This window comes from Clarias gariepinus, chromosome 8 (assembly GCF_024256425.1).
Source record: "Clarias gariepinus isolate MV-2021 ecotype Netherlands chromosome 8, CGAR_prim_01v2, whole genome shotgun sequence".
Classification (NCBI taxonomy): Eukaryota; Metazoa; Chordata; class Actinopteri; order Siluriformes; family Clariidae; genus Clarias; species Clarias gariepinus.
Genome location: NC_071107.1, coordinates 4,175,633 through 4,192,775, shown reverse-complemented (window position 1 = coordinate 4,192,775; position 17,143 = coordinate 4,175,633). Strand labels below are relative to the sequence as shown.

The window sequence follows — 17,143 nt, the reverse complement described above, 5'->3', positions numbered from 1 at the left end:
GTACATCAACTACTGCACAACGTTTATCAGTAATCTCCCAGCATTATTAACTACGACTGTATCACCTTCTGACTCCACAGAATTTAATCAGCCTGCAATGGTCTTGTGCCACAGCACCCAAGTGACCTGCTTTTATTTTCGATCTGCCATGCCTACTTCGATTAAAGGGTACAGGCTATTAGTTGGTACTTTATATAATAAAGCTTACAGGAGGAATGAGAGCTTTTTTTTTTACAAAGGAAAAATTGTAATTATATTAACATTTTTGATGTAATTGTAATTGTAATTATGGTTAGCGTTCGGATTTTGGACCCAGACACAGTCTCAGGGTATACATCTAGCCTGAAAAGCTTTTTAGTTCAGCATTTTGTGAATAGTTTCTCAGGTAAAGGAGCAGATCTAGTGGACTTATGAGTAAAGATTTTTTTTACGGTGAACTGATGTCTGGATCCTGGATATAAGTTTACTTAGGTTTGTTTATAGTAAAATGACTAATTGCCATACTTTCCTGGGAGCCCATCATGGTTGTGTTCCCTTTTACTGTAATAGCTAGTCTTGAAAGAGCCCTTGCTTGCACTTTACACAAAATGTACTTTGACCTTATTCATTATGTGCACAATATCAACAGTGAGCATACCGTTCTCTCTCTCTTCCACCTTCTCTCTCCATTGAGCTACACATGGCACTCCTGCATTACCAGTGATCCTTCCACTCTGTGGACCTGCCTGGCTCCATATTTTCTGCTTATCTATAAACATGACAAGTGAGGATGATTTCAATCATAAAACATGAAAATGGCTTTGAAATGCAATCAGTTTTGCAGTTAGAACTGTAATTTGACTATATATACAGTACAGTACTAGATATATAACCATATATATAGTTATATATATACAGTATTAGCCCAACGTTTATTATCCGGCAATAAAGACACATTTTTGGACCAAGATGACAGAACATAACCCAACTGGACAGAAACCTACCCAAAATGGCAACACCGATATAGATCTCTAAAGCTTTGTGAGAACAGAGAAGCTGAAGAGTATTTATGTATTGATTTACAGCTATGTGCTATGACTCTGGCCATCTCTGATTGGTAAGAAGGTCAAGGCTTACACAAAAGCTTTAGAAAGGAGTATATGTTCACTTCTGCCAGGCTGTGTGATGAGTCTGGCTAACAGAAGCCTTTGACGTCACCTCTCCATATCAGGATAACCTTGAGGGGCCATATGTGTTAAAAAAATGGAAACAGTTGCACAGTATACTTTGTCCCCAATTAAATTCAGTTGATTCTGTAGGAATTTTTTGGACATCCTGGGTTCACCTGAGTGGTGAGAGCTTACAAAACAGGACTGGGATACGGTTACAGATTAGCAGAAGGGTGCAAAAGAATTTCCAAAATAACAGATGTACCATGGAACACTGTGAAGGACATGATCATTAAGGGGGAAAAATAGGCCAACACAGTGACAAGAAGGAAGACAAGAAGAATACTAATAAATAAGTCTGGGGCCACTTTTCTTTAGCCAATACTAGGGGCTCTAGGAAAGACAAAATCTTGGACATATACAAATACCACAAAACCTCCAGGCCTCTGGAAGAAAGCTAAATAGAAAGGACAAACTTTACTTTCCAGCATGATAATGACCCAAAACGCAAGTCCAACTCAACACAGGGGTTTTAGTCAGAAGACCAAAGTCTTCAAATGGTCCAGTCAGAGCTCAGATCTAAATCTACAACTTGCATCCACAGTCAGAACATTTTGGATAACAGGCTATAATGCTTCTCTTCTTCTGTTTTCTCCTGCACAATCAAAGGTAACAGAGTAAATAGTTCTTCACCGTGTAACATGGTGTGTACCACCAAAATAATCCCTTGCCCTTTATCTGGATACAAGTTGTCTCAAAATGGACATTGATTGTGTGCCTACTGGCTCAATGGTGACCACCTTCAAAATGTGGTCTTCAGCTGGGAGCCACAATGTTGAATGTCAAGTGTGAATAGCTACTGTAGAATCCTGTTAGAGTGGCAACATAGCCATGTAGCCACCTAACTTGTTGCACCATGCTGCAGTTACAGTAGGGTGCTCAGTTTTCCCTAGTATGTTCAGGTTTTGTCAAAACCTTGTCACACTGATTTAGAAATTTTTCCACCACTGCCCTTGGTGTTTGGACTTGATGCTCATCAAGTCCAGCAAACCATAGCACCTTTCAGCCCAAATTGCCATAGTCATTCTCTCATGCAAACCTCAGCTCCTAGTGACCAAGAACAGTCATTACCTGTGTGCTTTCTACTGCAATATCAGCCCAGTCAGGCTGCTAGGAGCAAACATTTAGGCCTGTACCAACTAATGCACTGAGTAAAACCAAAAACACATCAAGGTGCTCTCCAGGCATAGGCCTAAATTGATTGTGAGCAGTCACAGCTCATTTAAAATCACAAAATTGTGGGGCTGAAGACACTCATTAACACTGATGATCTTAAGCAGAAACCTCAAGATACATTAGTTTCAGGTCCAAGCCCTCCTCTTGGTACTTAAATTGTCACTTAATCATTCGGCTCCATTCACAGTAATGACCAAGAAATGGTCCTCTGTGAGGTGGCAGGCTTCAGACTAACCTTAATAGCCACCCTTTGTGATTGCCTGCATAGCATTAGACACTTAAAGCAGGAAATATGGAGAGAATATTGAAGTAAAAAACACTATATTGACATAGCCACAGCTAGCCCAATGAGCGGAAATTCCCTCTGTTTTAGTATTTTAAAAAACGCTGGCATGTTATCAAGGCAGGGCATATGCCTGGGAAAGTGAGGCTGGCACCCTAAATGGGTGCAGTAAATCTAGGATCTATTTGGCTGATGTTTAGTCCATTCATTGTTGAATTGGGATTCAACAGGCCATGATAGGCATTTCAGATTACTGACTCTGCCATAGTGCAGAAAAGTCTGGCAGAAGTAGAAGGACATAATTTATGCTAGTGGTGCAAATGCACAGGATCCCCAGGAAGGTGAATTGTCACAGATGTTTCACAAATGTGAAATATTTTAACCCTAGTGAATGGGCGTATGACTTGGAATCAGTATAGTTTTATACTATAAATAGTAATACACCAACTGTTTTTTAATTTTTTTTAAGTATATATTATTGTGACAAGTAGTTGCAAGATTTATGATTACTTGCACTGATTTATAGTTACTTTACCTAGTGGAATTGAATGAAAGACAGCATATTACTTTCTGTTTAATTGCTTGTTGCTGAGGTTGTTCCTCTGTGGATCAGCCAGTACCTCCATGGATTCAGCAGCAATTCAATGCTGATACTATTTGTTCAAGAGTATATTCACAGCATTTTTTTTTTGTTTATTAAAATCAACTAAAGCTACAGTGTTTGAAACAATAGGACATCGACCAGCCAATAACTATTTGTACGCATCCCATCATCTGAGCCTGCGGTTTGAGAGATTGAAATTTGGTCAAATAAAGATTTTTAAAGAACTCTGTTATTGGATGGGTTGTTCCCTCTATCCCTCCCCATGACAGGCTAGACAGAACCCAACAAATATTATTTTAAATTAAAAACATATTCTCACATGCAAATACTGTAATATCTATTGAAAATCCACAGGAGTTTGAATGCAAACCTGACCATAAGATGATAAGAAAAATACATGTAACTTGTGTCATTATTTGAATCTTCCACATGTGTTAAAGACATACTCAAGGGCAAGTATCAAACTCTGACCATCTATTTTAACTGATATAAACCTTCACATCCCCCAGCATCTATTTAAATAGCACTGGGACCATCGCAGTGATGCCTCCACATACAGATACAAGCCAACTGGCATCAGGCTGCACTAGTAATTTTACATTACACCATGTATAACAAAAGTATTTGCGCCTCCACAGGCAGCTCTTGCCATTCTTCGATATAAGATTACTGATCATTAATATTATCTTAAAGCGTACTTATTCTGAAACATCCATGTACATGGAACGATTTAAAAATACTTCAAGAGAATGTAAAAATGTTTCCATGAAAGAACTTGTTTAATTGTTTCCACTGGATTCAGGCAAGAAATATTCAACAATCAGAAAATTCACTTCTACTCAATACTTTTAAATGACATTGATTTTAGATGAACATATTAATGACATTGATCAAATATTACATATGAAAAAAATGAAAAGAAAACTAAAGCAAGCCAAACCAAGTGCTTTTTAAAACAACAATTGAAGTCATTCAATTTAGAGTACCTGACACCATAAAAAAGTGGGTAAGCTGGTCTGTGCATATGGTAGCTGTAACCCAAGGTAGTGCAAATGGCTAAAATAATATTACTGGATACGTTAGCATTGGCAGGAAAGGACACTTAGCGACCAGGATGTTTTTTTATTTATTTATTTATTTAAAATAAATTGGTTCCTTTTGTCATAGGATACTCTGTGCAACACTTTAGATCCAGCACTAATTCAACTGACTTAAATATCCTGAGCCGTTCCTGTACATGGATAATCACTACATTCCTTGCTCCTGGGTAAAGAGATAAGTTTCTGATCTAGTATGTCACAACCAACAATTTGTCATATACTTCCCATAATCCAGCTTGTTCCAAGTATATCAGAATGCTTTCCTCTTTCAACCATAACTTAATGTAGAAGTCATCTGTTTTATTTACCATTAAACATTTTGCAGTAATTGACGCATTTAATTTATATGTGAACTTCAACGTATGTCTCTTACAGCTGCTCCAATTTCCTCCACTTCTCTAAGCGCATTGTCCATCTTTTCCAAGACAACAAAATTTGAAGATTCCATATTTTTTCTTCTTCGTTTTCTATGGTTTATCTCCATATTTTGGACATTTTATGGATTGTGGAAATATTTATTTTGGCCATTTGGTAGTCATTTAGTGGTTTCCACTATGTCACCATGGCCTTATAAGATAAGCTGTGCTCTCCACATGTCCAGTATTTAATGGAGGTATGCGTCACTATTTATTACTAAACTTACATGATTAGGAATTTTTGTTATTCCTTCATTAGTCGCACCGGTAGGTCATCTAATCGCTATATTTTGGCACAAATATTACACCAAATGCCCTTCCTGAAGCAACCCTACTATATTTTATATGAGTCTTGCACTGACACTAAGGGGGCTCAACTCCCATGCAAACATGGGTCTTAATCAAGCTAGGCCAACAATGCCCTTAAATCCTAAGGAGCCCTGTAAGTCACCCAGAGGCAAAAAAAAAAACCTGTGGCAACAGTTTTGTAATTCATGCTCTTAGTTTAATAATCCGTTCCCACGAATTCTTAAACTGTTCCCTCAGTTTAAGAATTCGTGCGCTCAGGTTTTGTAATCCGTACCCATGAATTCATTATTCTGTGCACACGCATTTGCAAACCGTTCCCACAAGTTTGTACACAAGACTCCTTTTTGAGGAACAGGAAGCTCCCAGGTACGTGTTAATGAATCTTATTATATATTGTTTTATTGTGGATTATTAAGTGTAATACATCAAACTGACTTAGATGCATGCTTACACTGATTCTCTAGCTATCAATTGTAGCAGCTTTGGAGTAAAATATTATGATTAAATAAAAATGATTTGCATGAAAATCTTGTTATAATTTGTTATTATTATTATTATTATTATTTAATAAACTTGGCATAATGTATTATGACCGAATGTTGACTAATTGCTTTTTTTCCTTTTTTGTCTTTTGGATAAAAGCTTATTCTAAATGCATAGCCTAAATGTAACAATAACAATACTAGTTGTAGTAGTAGTAGTAACAACAACAACAATGATAATAACTATTAAATACTATAAAATAATTATTATTATTTTATAACTATAAAAGAGTACATTTAAGTAAGGAAGCCTAAGGGTAAACAGAGAAAGTCATTGAGCAGCAATCCGTATAATGTATATAAACCATAGTATGCTGAATGATCTTATTTACTTTTTTTAAAGTCTTTTTTGGGGGAAAGAGCTTAGTATAATAAAAACAAGTCTTCAAGTTAAGAATGAATAGTACACAAACACCTTTCCAAAACTTTAATAGGTTATTTATAAATAAAGCATTTATGAATTATTTTATAATAAGTGTAGGTGTACTCAGGTGTACTCTTTCATAGTTATAATAATAATAATATTAATATTAATAATAATAATAATTGCTACTACTACTACTACTACTGCTAGTATTGTTGTTGTTACATTTAGGCTATACATTTAGCATAAGCTCTTATCCAAAAGACTTACGAAAGAGGAAGAAAGCAATTAGTCAAAAGTTGGTCACAATACACAATGCCATGTTTATTAAATATTATTATTATTATTATTATTATTATTATTATTATTATTATTAATAATAATAATAATAATAATAATAATAACAATGTGCTGATCGTCACAAATTATTACAAGAATTGAATGCAAATCAATCTTATTAAATCAAAGTATTCTACCTTAAACCTGTTACAATTAATGTCTAGAGAGTCACTGTAAGCATGCAGTTAAGAGAGTTTGATGTATTACACTTAATAATCCAACATAAAACAATATATAATAAGATTCATTAACACGTACCTGGGAGCTTCCTGTTTCTCAAAAAGAAGTCTGTGTACAAACCTGTGGGAACGGATTGCGAAAGCATGCGCACAGAATAATGAATTCATGGGTACGGATCACAGATTGCTAAACTGAGGGAACAGTTTAAGAATTAGTGGGAACAGTTTATTAAACTGAGAGCATGAATTACAAAACTGTTGCCACAGATTTTTTTTCTTCTCTAGGTGACTTACAGGGCTCCGTTAAATCCTGACCTTACAGATAATCTGCGTAAACTATATATTTGTTTTAGGCTATGCAAACATTGTATGACCAGTTTCTACTGCAAGCTTTTATAAAGAAAAATGATAAAACAATATAACTGTATACTGTAGTTCAAACATCCAAACCATTATTTTATTACAGAAGTATTTTGTAAGTAGAGATAATTGCATAAATTTTTTCTTGACAGTCAAAATGAACAGAATGAAATCTAACTTATAAATCAAATCATAACCAGTTGCTTTAAAACTGGCTATTTACACTCACCGGCTACATCGTTAACCATCTGTTCAACTACTCATAAATGCAAATATCTAAAGCAGCCAATCACATGGCAGCAACTCAATGCATTTAGGCACGTAGACACGTTCAAGACAATCTGCTGAAATTTAAAGTGAGCATCAGAAGGGGAATGAAAGGTGATTCAAGTGACTCTGAACATGGCATGGGTATTGGTTCAAGACAGGCCGGTCTGAGTATTTCCGAAACTGCTGATCCACTGGGATTTTCATGCACAACCATCTCTAGGGTTTAGTAAGAACTCTTGGCGAAAATGCCTTGTTGATGCCAGAGGTCAGAGGAGAATGGCCAGACTCGATCACCAAAATTGAACAACATCAAATTGAAAAAATGTTGCCTGGTGTGATAGGTCTCGATTTCTGACCCCCTTAATGCTAGGGTCAGAATTTGGCATGAAAAAAACATTAGTTCCATCCTGCCTTGTATCAGGATGTGTGGGGGAGACCTTCTTGGGCCGCTTAATGTCAAATGAAAATAATTTCAAAAGGCCCCGCAGTCACCAGACCTCAGTCTAATAGAGCACATTTAGGATGTGGTGGAACAGGAGATTGGATGAGGCTATCCTGTCTACATGGAACAAAATCTCTAAGGCATGTTTCCAGCACCTTGTTGAATCTACGCCATGAAGAATTAAAGCCCAGTCTTTGCACGGTGTACCTAATGAAGTGGCCGGTGAGTGTATAATAAATTGTAAATCAACAGATACATTGAGATGAATCCAATATTTAGGATCCAGCTACTGAAAAGAATGATACCAAAAAGTGCCATTTAGAAAACATGAAACATTTAAATTACTCATAATTTGTTTACATATAAATAACGATTCAACCGCAATCTTCTTTTCGCTTGTACTCTTCCGTCAATATGGTACCCCTCTACCTGTCCCAGGTCTTATTGCATTTTGGCAGACCCCCTTTTCCAGAGTGAATTACTTTTATCTCATCATACAGTTGAGCAGGTGAGGGTTAGGGACCTTACTCTAAGCCCAACATTGGCAGCTGGGGTGATGTTGGGTATTGAACCTGTGACCTTCAACATCTTAACCACTAAACTACCCCTGCTCTTACAGCTCTTCAGAAGCGAGGTGGTAACCTGTGGTTTACATTACGATTCAGATAGTCAACTCCTATTCAACACATAAATAACGTAAACACCACCAACGCTGTGATAGTACGGCTTCTGTTCTGTTAAAAGGAGCGGATTGCGTAACACTTTTGAGCAGTAAAGATGTTTCGCTCCTGTGGGTACAGTATGCTGTGTAAAACTCGTTGCACGCTATGCTCACGGTCACTGCTTCTCTCCTGTGTGAACGCGCTGGTGTGCCTTAAAAGATCCATGTTGTTTAAAGCTCTTCCCGCATTGTGAGCAGTGATACGGCCTCTCTCCCGTGTGGATGCGCTGATGTGTTTTTAAATGGCTCAGTTCTCTAAAACTCATCCCGCACTGGGGGCAGTAATGCGGCTTCGCTTTGGCGTGGATCCGCTGGTGCGTTTTTAAATGGCTCAACTCTCTGAAACTCATCCCGCATTGTGAGCAGTAATATGGCTTCCCCCCTGCGTGAATGCGCTGGTGCGTTTTTAAATGACTCAGCTCTCTGAAGCTCATTCCGCACTGCGAGCAGTAATGCGACTTTTCTCCAGTGTGAATGCGCTGGTGTGTTTTCAAATGGCTCAACTCTCGAAAACTCATCCCGCACTGCGAGCAGTAATGAGGCTCCTCTCTCGCGTGGATGCGCTGGTGCGTTCTTAAATGACTCAGCTCCCTGAAACTCATCCCGCACTGCGTGCAGTAATGCGGCTTCTCTCCCGTGTGAATCAGCTGGTGGGTTTTTAAAGTAGCCATTTCTTTAAAGCGCTTCCCGCACTGTATGCAGCAGTACATCTGCTCTCCCGTGTGAACACGGTGGTGGCTTTTCAGATTACTGTGTCGCGTAAAGCTTTTCCCACACTGTGTGCAGTAATACGGCTTCTCTCCGTTGTGAATGAGCTGGTGTCTCTTAAACGAACTCTGCAGAGTAAAACTCTTCCCACACGGTGAGCAGTGATACGGCTTCTCTCCGGTGTGACTCCGCTGGTGGTTTTTAAAAGGGCTGTGTCGCGTGAAACACTTCCCGCACTGTGAGCATTCGTACGGCTTCTCTCCAGTGTGAGTGCGAAGGTGCTTTTTCAGGTTGCTTTTCTGTATAAACATCTTCCCGCACTGCGAGCACTGATGTGGCTTCTCTCCCGTGTGTATTAGATGGTGCTGTTTAAGATGACCCTTTTTGGTAAAACCCTTTCCACACAGAGAGCAGAAGTAAATCAAATCATTGGCCAGTTCTGTGTGATTCTCACTGTGATGGAAACCAGACGATGACATTTCACCCTGCAGCAAAACATAGATCACAATGTTAGACAGTATAGTCGATCTCCGAAATTAACAGAGGTTACGTTCCTAGAGCACCTGCGAATTGTGAAAAAGTCATGAATTTTGGATGTGATCAAAAAAAATGCCTGTTTTTATAGTTTAATCCCTAAATATGCCCCCAAATACACTCTTAAAACACTTTCATTTCATTTCGAACTTCGCTCAATACATTACTCCTTTAAAAAAAACTGCATACAGTACTGTACTTCTCAACATTAACTGTTTAAAGGAGATTATTGTATGTTTTGGAATAAAAATCAAGAATGACCATGGAGTTAAAAACTGATCCCAAACTTTTGAATGGTAGTTTATACAGTGGAACCTTGGATTGTGAGTAACTTGGCCTGTGAGCATTTTGCAAGACGAAACAAATAAGAAAAAAGAATTTGACTTATTAAACGAGCAAGGTCTTGATAGCTGAATATTGTAATATGTATGTGCTTCGCCTGCCGAGTGTCATGTGATCACAACTGAGACAATGGTTCTCTCTCTCACACTCCCCCCTGCTCCTGATTCTGCTCTCACCAGTCATAATTCTTTTCAAATGTAATGTGCAGGTTAATTACTTTTATTTTTACTTTATATTTTCTATTTAGAAGTTTCTATTATTTCTTATGGAAAAATTCACTTTGATATATTAGTGTTTTGATATACAAGCATGCTTCAGGACCGAATTATGCTCGCAATCCAAGGTTCCACTCTGTGTATGCACACACCCACACACACACATATATATATATATATATATATATATATTAGTGCTGTCAATCGATTAAAAAAATTAACTAATTAATCGCACAATTTTTTGCAATTAATCGGGATTAATCACAATTAAAAGACTGAAACTTTTTGGATATGTAAATGTAAATAATTAATGTAAACTCAAGACAATGAAACTATTTAAATTCAAATATGATTGTTTATTGGAATTTTTGTTTAACTTGTAACACAGATTTTCTCATGTAAACAACATACCTGCAATAAACCATCAATATCCTCCAAATTAACTGTTGGCTTGAAAGCCATATTTATTACAGAAATAAAAACACAGGTATGTGCCATTTGTGTAATTTGAATTTCAAAACAATCAATGCAATTTACATTGGCGAGGCCCTGTAGAGATTGTTTCGGTGGGGTGTTTTGCTTTTAAGTGATATGTCAAAGACAAATTACTTCTGTGGTATTTAAATTCGGCTTTGCAAAATGTACAGATTACTTTTGTTTTATCCCCAGAACCATCCGGCAGAGTTTTATACTGAAACTTTCCGTCTAAAAGTCCTTCCTTGGTCTTATCCATACTTCTTTGCACGTTGAACACGTCGGCCACAACAGGAAATAAAAAAAACTGCAACCTTGTTAATTGCGTTAAATTTTTTTAATGCGTTAAATATTTCAAATTAATCGCATGCGTTAACGCGCGAATTTTAACAGCACTAATATATATATATATATATATATATATATATATATATATGCAACAACAGCCTCCATGAGAAAAAAAAAGTTTAAAAGGCTGTAGCAGTGCACAGATTTTTTTTTTTAACATTCTTAATCTTAATCTAATTCTTAATTCTTTTACCAAAAACCTACTACTTACAGGTCATATGTTTGTAGAAGCTTACACCAATTTTAGTGTAAATACTTATAAAGAAATAGGAATTATTTGCATTTTAATAACTGTGAGACAGTATAACGCTAAAACATTTCCATTTTGGGGGCAGTATAAAATTATCTCTCCAAAATGGCAGAAGTTAACAAACCTGAGATTTTTAGGGAAGCGAGACTGTTCACTTCCATGTCCATGAACTTCAGAAGTACTGTAGCTTCTTTGGCCACACATTTTCTGTATTATATGTAGAACAATATTATATATTTATTTATAATATATATTATATAATATATATTATATATATATGATCGTTTTGTGTAAATGAGCAAAAAGAGTAAATTTCTTTTTTTAATAAGTCTACATTTACTTCCGTAAATAGTTTAAACGACTCCATATGGGATGTTTATTATTAAAGTTAATGTTATATAACACCTATACTTTGCAGCGAGGCGTTTTTTACGACTTGTCCCTGTGTGTTTATTCGTGTCAGTGGTTTTATGATTAGTATTGTGATAAACTCACCGGGACTGAGCTTGTGTTTACATCCTCCGTGTCTGTACACTCGTCTTTTCCTTGGTCCTCGGGTTTGGCTGAATCTTTTGGTTTGCAAGAAGCCGCCATTATATCTTCCTTAAAATGAACTTTTCGAAGATTACCCGGGTTCCGCAGTTATGAAATAATGTATGTGTAGTCGATACTGAGTTTGTTATTTTTAGTACAGTACAGTTTTCATCAGCAGGAGAGTTTTAGCAGCAGGGCGCCGCCATCTTGGATCTCGCATCCTCTCGCGAGAATTCAGGAGTCGGCGCTTTGAGCCACTGACTGTCTTGTGTTGTGTATGAAAATGAATTCGTTTAAATACAGAAAATTAAACATTTGAGATATTTAAACCGTACTGAATATTTGCATGACTAGTGATCTATATCGATTTAGAATCAAATTCAACTTTTATTTGTCACATACACAGTCGATATGCAGTGAAATGCAGCTTATACAACCGCTCGTGACCTTAAAATTAAGATAATCAATAAGAATAAATGATAGAAAAACTAAAATATAGGCTATAAAATTAAACTAGGCTGTACAAATATGGAATGTTAAATATGGAAATTATAAAATCATAAAGGAAGATTTGTAATTTGTATGACTAGTAATTTTTATAATGACAACAATAATAATAATAATAATAATAAGATGATGATGATGATGATATGAGATAATTTATATCTTTATTTGTTACAACAGAAAGTAGGAACAGAAGAATATTTACACTTCCAAATGAATTGCACTAGGAATAATGTTGCACAGTTTGAAATGATGTCATTCCACAGTTTCTATTGCACAAACATTTAGGATATTGTAACTATATTTTAAGATATTGTTACTATATTTAACATATTGTAACTATTGTAACTACATTGTAAAATTCATTGGTGACATTGTAACAACAGTATATAACAGGAATATCTGTGTGTGCGTTAACCTGTAGTGTTAACTCTGAAGTGTTATTGAAGACCAGATTGGTTTGATAGCAGCCTTCAGCTCATCTGTATTACTGAGTTAGGTGTTTCTCATCTTTCTCTTGACAATAGCCCATAGATTCTTTATAGGTCAGATGAGTTGGCTGGCCAATCAAGCACAGTAATATCATGGTGAGCAGACTAGTTAGTGGTAGTTTCATCTCCATAAGCCAGCCTGGCAGCAGACGAAAGCATAAAATGTGCTAAAATCTCCTGTGTTGACCTTGGACGCGATAAAACACAACACCAGCACATGACTTAACACCCTGCAGGATGATTTTCAAATAATATGCAAAATTTACTTTCACCTGAAAAGAAGACCTTGGACCACTGAGCAATGGTCCGATTCTTATACTCCTTAGCCAAGGTAAGTTGTTTCAGATGTTGTCTCTGGTTCAGGAGTGGCTTCATACTAGGAACGCAACAGTTGTAGCCCCTTTCCTAAAGATGCGTTTGCATTGTGGCTCTTGATGCACTGACTCACTCCACTCCTTGTGAAGCTCTTGGGTCGGCACTTGACAATATTCCTGTTGTTTTGGCACCTTCTCCGACCACACTTTTATGACACACAATATCTGGAGTTGGAATTTATGCTACAAACACACACCACACACATACACACATCTAATGTTTATTTATTAGGGGTGTAACAGTAAGCAAATACCACAGTTAGGTATGTAGTTCTGATCTGAGGTCATGGTTTGGAAGGAAAGAACATTACTAGACATAATTTGCTGAACACATAAGGAATGCTTCTGAAAGCACACACCTTTCTTTTAAAAAAATATATAACAATTTAAATTGCGATTGCAATATGTGCCATGGATTATATATTAAATCAAATCACGCAGCCCTGTTACACACCAAGTTTACTTTAGAAAGTACCTGGTAAGAATGCTAAAACAGAATTTTTTTTCAAAAATAAGAATCTACTCCAGGAACAGGATTGGATGCAATGTCCTCATAATGCTCTAAAGCAGAATGCGTCATATGACTGTTGAAATAGAATATTCACTACATAAATAATTTAAAGTTTATAACTTCTGTCTGAAAGAGCTGATTATTTTTTTATTTTGCCAACACAAAAACGTGTCACACACTCTGAGCAGTAATGAGGCTTCGCTCCTGCATGTTGCGTAAAGCTCGTTCCACACAGCGAACAGTGACAGCGCTTCTGTTCTGTGTGAATGCGCTGGTGGATTTTAAAAGATTTGTATTCTATAAAAGTCTTTCCACAGTGTGAGCAGTAATGTGGTTTTTCTACCATGTGAATGCGCTGGTGTGATTTTAAATGACTTAATTTTCTAAAGCTTTTCCCACACTGTGAGCAGGAATGTGTTTTCTCTCCCGTGTGAGTGCGCTGGTGTTTTTTTAAATGGCGTAATTCTCTAAATCTCATCCCACATTGTGAGCAATAATGCGGCTTCTTTCCTGTATGGATCAGCTGGTGGTGTTTTAAGGTGCCATATTGTGAAAAACTCTTCCCACACTGTAAACACTGATGCAGCTTTCCGCTATGAATGTGCTGGTGGTTTTGTAAACTACTCCGCAGCGTGAAATCCTTCCCGCACTGCGGGCAGCGATACGGTTTCTCTCCTGTGTGAACGCGCTGGTGGTTTTTAAATGTACTGTGTCGTGTGAAGCTCTTCCCGCACTGCGCGCAGTAATATGGCTTCTCTCCAGAGTGAATGCGCTGGTGGTTGTTAAACGTACTTTGCAGCGCAAAACTCTTCCCACACTGTGCGCAGTAGTAGGGCTTTTCTCCTGTGTGAACGCGCTGGTGGTTTTTAAACGTACTCTGCAGCGTAAAACTCTTCCCACAGTCTGAGCATTCGTAAGGCTTCTCTCTGGTGTGAGTACGCTCATGGTTTTTAAGATTACTTTGCTGTGAAAATGTCTTCCCACACTGAGAGCAGCAATGTGGCTTTTCTCCTGTGTGGATTAGATGGTGTTGTTTAAGATGACCCTTTCTGGTAAAACTCTTCCCACAAAGTGAGCAGTAGTGAATTTTCTCCTTTCTTATTTCTATGTGAAGGCCCTTGTCATGGTTTGTAGCACGATGGAAACCAGATGTTGACATTTCACTCTGCAGAAAAAAAAATAAACATTAGACAGTATTAACCCTGATTACAACTGGTATCAACACCTGATATGTCGTAAGCCAAGATGGACAGCCTCCACATCTAGCCTTTTCATGTGTCCTAAATTTTGCGACCCACACTACTAGACTGTATATAATAAAGATGGGGGGGGGGGTTCAGTTATGAGTGGTGATTCTTTTGTGTGCCGATTCATATACTGATGCATAAGTTGATCAGCCAGTGACTGGAATTGGCTGTTTTTTAGCTTGATCAGACATGACTGTTAATGTTGGGATTAAATAATTCTGTACCAAGTGCACTTCAAAATGCATTCCAAGTGCAACAGAAATGCATGGTTATGGTGTTAAATTATCAAAAGTTGTGCATGCTAAAAAGTCTCCGATCTGCATTTTTCTCCAAACTCTGATCAGAGCACTCTGTGTAACCCCACTCATTACACACGCTTACAGCAGTCTCAAAACACCTGGTGAGCTAATTAGTCTCGAGACACATGCATTAAAAGCCGTGAGTGCACGTGGTACCTGCCATTGTGCCGCAACTGATCAACATGCACTCAACATGTTTGACATGAAAAAATGTTGCCGTTTCTTTTTAGCTATTTTTACGTTTACACTTTTTTTTTTTCATTTACACATTTTCATCCCGTGTGGTAGAAGTTAATTATTTCCTAGTTTTGTTTAGAAATAATAATTATGGTGGATGACAGAGATATTTGTTGCCCAGTAACAATGTATTTTTTTTTGTTATTGTTTAATTGAATTTGAAGTTAAAAAATAAACCTTTGTATTTGAAATGTTTACATTATATGCTTGTTTTTTTAAAAACCATAAAAATAATAAGTGTTATAAGAAACCACTTTTTATATTAAGTTATTTGTATTTAATTTAGTCATGAAGCTGTTGAATAAAGCTAAGGTAAAAAAAACTTTTCTAATAAAGTCATGACTCAACCTTTTAATTTCTTGTAACACATTCTGGAAAAAATATAACAGATAATCAGGATATTTATAAAAATAATGATACAGAATCGCAATATTAAACGAATCAGCAATGAGGTATTGTGATATTGTATTGGGTAGTAACTGATGATTTCCATTTCTAGTATATAAAGTGTATACTTGCCCTTTTAAGTTATAAGTGTAATATAATTCTGGCATTGATACAAATTTTTTAAGTATTTCTTAATTTGTCTTGCTCTGATATGGAACATTTTTTTCTTTTTTCCTATGTCACATACTCCATCTTTACTCTTCATATACAGGGTGTTACAAAGTCTTCATTCTTGGAAAATAATTACATTTTAGTAATTTTTTTTCTTTTTATTCACAAACCATTCTCTATATTAGTGAAATTTTCTTTATTAACAGAGTGGTCTCACACACACATAGTAACAAATTTGCAAGCAATTACTTAATACCCTTATTTTCACCTTATGTATTGAGACTTTTTGGACATCCTGTACTACACAGTCTACACTGGTACACTTATATTTAAAAAGAATAGATGAACAAATGAAATTTCAACCATTTTCTGCTCTTCATTAAGCATGTCACGTGTTTATTCTTCAATCATTAAATAAACAGTTTATAGTGGTTTCACTGTCATGGACAAAAAAAAAAAAAAAACAACAACGAAAGCATCACTGACATGTCAGTTCTCCAGAATACACATAACACAGACATTTTCACAGCTACAGACTTTATGAAATATAATGACGTCCTAACTGATCACCTAGCACCTCTCTGTTTCCTAATTTAAATTATATTAATCCTGGATTGTGATAAACTCACTCGCTCAGAGCTCGTGTTTACATCCCCTGTGTCTGTACAGGACTCTTCATCTCGTTTCTCGAGATTAATTAAATCTTCGGATTTGCAAGTGTCTTCCATTATAAAGCAGCTATTCACTAATTTCCCAAAACTTCCAACAGTTGTTTGGAAAACGTTTATTTGTAGAGAAGTTCAGTTGTAAACAGCTGATAGGTTTAAGCAGCAGGGCGTCGCCATGTTGAATCTCGTCTGTTCTCGCGAGATCTGGTTCTCGCAGTTCTCGCCCCGTCCTCGTCTCCCCTAGCGATGGGAAGTTTGAATCATTCTAGTGAATCGGTTCTTTGAATCCCGTTTATCAAAATGAACGAATATATATTTTTTTTGGATCATTTAGTTCATTTCGTTCTTTTGATCAAAAATAAAATAAAATGTTGCATTTTTTTTAGTAAAAAAAAAAAAAAAAAAAAAAAAGACTCCCAATACGTCAACATACACAAATTTTGGCTATAGTTCCAGTACGGAAACTATTACAATGCAGCTAAGGGCAATAATGTTATAATAAACAGAATGAGTAGTTCACCATCATATTTACAAAA

At 36.6% G+C, this 17,143-nt stretch overlaps 2 protein-coding genes across 2 annotated transcripts; both read right to left on the bottom strand.

The window, feature by feature from the left end:
* Positions 1–6,798: 6,798 nt before the first annotated feature.
* On the bottom strand, positions 6,799–11,925 carry LOC128528665 (zinc finger protein 239-like). The gene is made up of 2 exons (XM_053501680.1): positions 11,680–11,925; positions 6,799–9,506 (listed from the first exon to the last, which is right to left on the bottom strand). The coding sequence occupies exons 1-2, from the start codon at positions 11,776–11,778 to the stop codon at positions 8,430–8,432; spliced, it is 1,176 nt and encodes a 391-aa protein (XP_053357655.1). The 5' UTR covers positions 11,779–11,925; the 3' UTR covers positions 6,799–8,429.
* A 580-nt stretch (positions 11,926–12,505) lies between these two features.
* LOC128528667 (zinc finger protein 239-like) lies at positions 12,506–16,786 on the bottom strand. The gene is made up of 2 exons (XM_053501683.1): positions 16,569–16,786; positions 12,506–14,763 (listed from the first exon to the last, which is right to left on the bottom strand). The coding sequence occupies exons 1-2, from the start codon at positions 16,665–16,667 to the stop codon at positions 13,738–13,740; spliced, it is 1,125 nt and encodes a 374-aa protein (XP_053357658.1). The 5' UTR covers positions 16,668–16,786; the 3' UTR covers positions 12,506–13,737.
* Between the last annotated feature and the right edge of the window lie 357 nt (positions 16,787–17,143).

Excerpts from the sequence above, each read along its gene's own strand:
- LOC128528665 (XM_053501680.1), bottom strand. The coding sequence starts at position 11,778 with ATGGCGGCTTCTTGCAAACCAAAAGATTCAGCCAAACCCGAGGACCAA. Across the intron at positions 9,507-11,679 it reads TAAACACAAGCTCAGTCCCG|GGTGAAATGTCATCGTCTGG; the intron begins GTGAGTTTATCA and ends GTTTTGCTGCAG.
- LOC128528667 (XM_053501683.1), bottom strand. The coding sequence starts at position 16,667 with ATGGAAGACACTTGCAAATCCGAAGATTTAATTAATCTCGAGAAACGA. Across the intron at positions 14,764-16,568 it reads TAAACACGAGCTCTGAGCGA|AGTGAAATGTCAACATCTGG; the intron begins GTGAGTTTATCA and ends TTTTTTCTGCAG.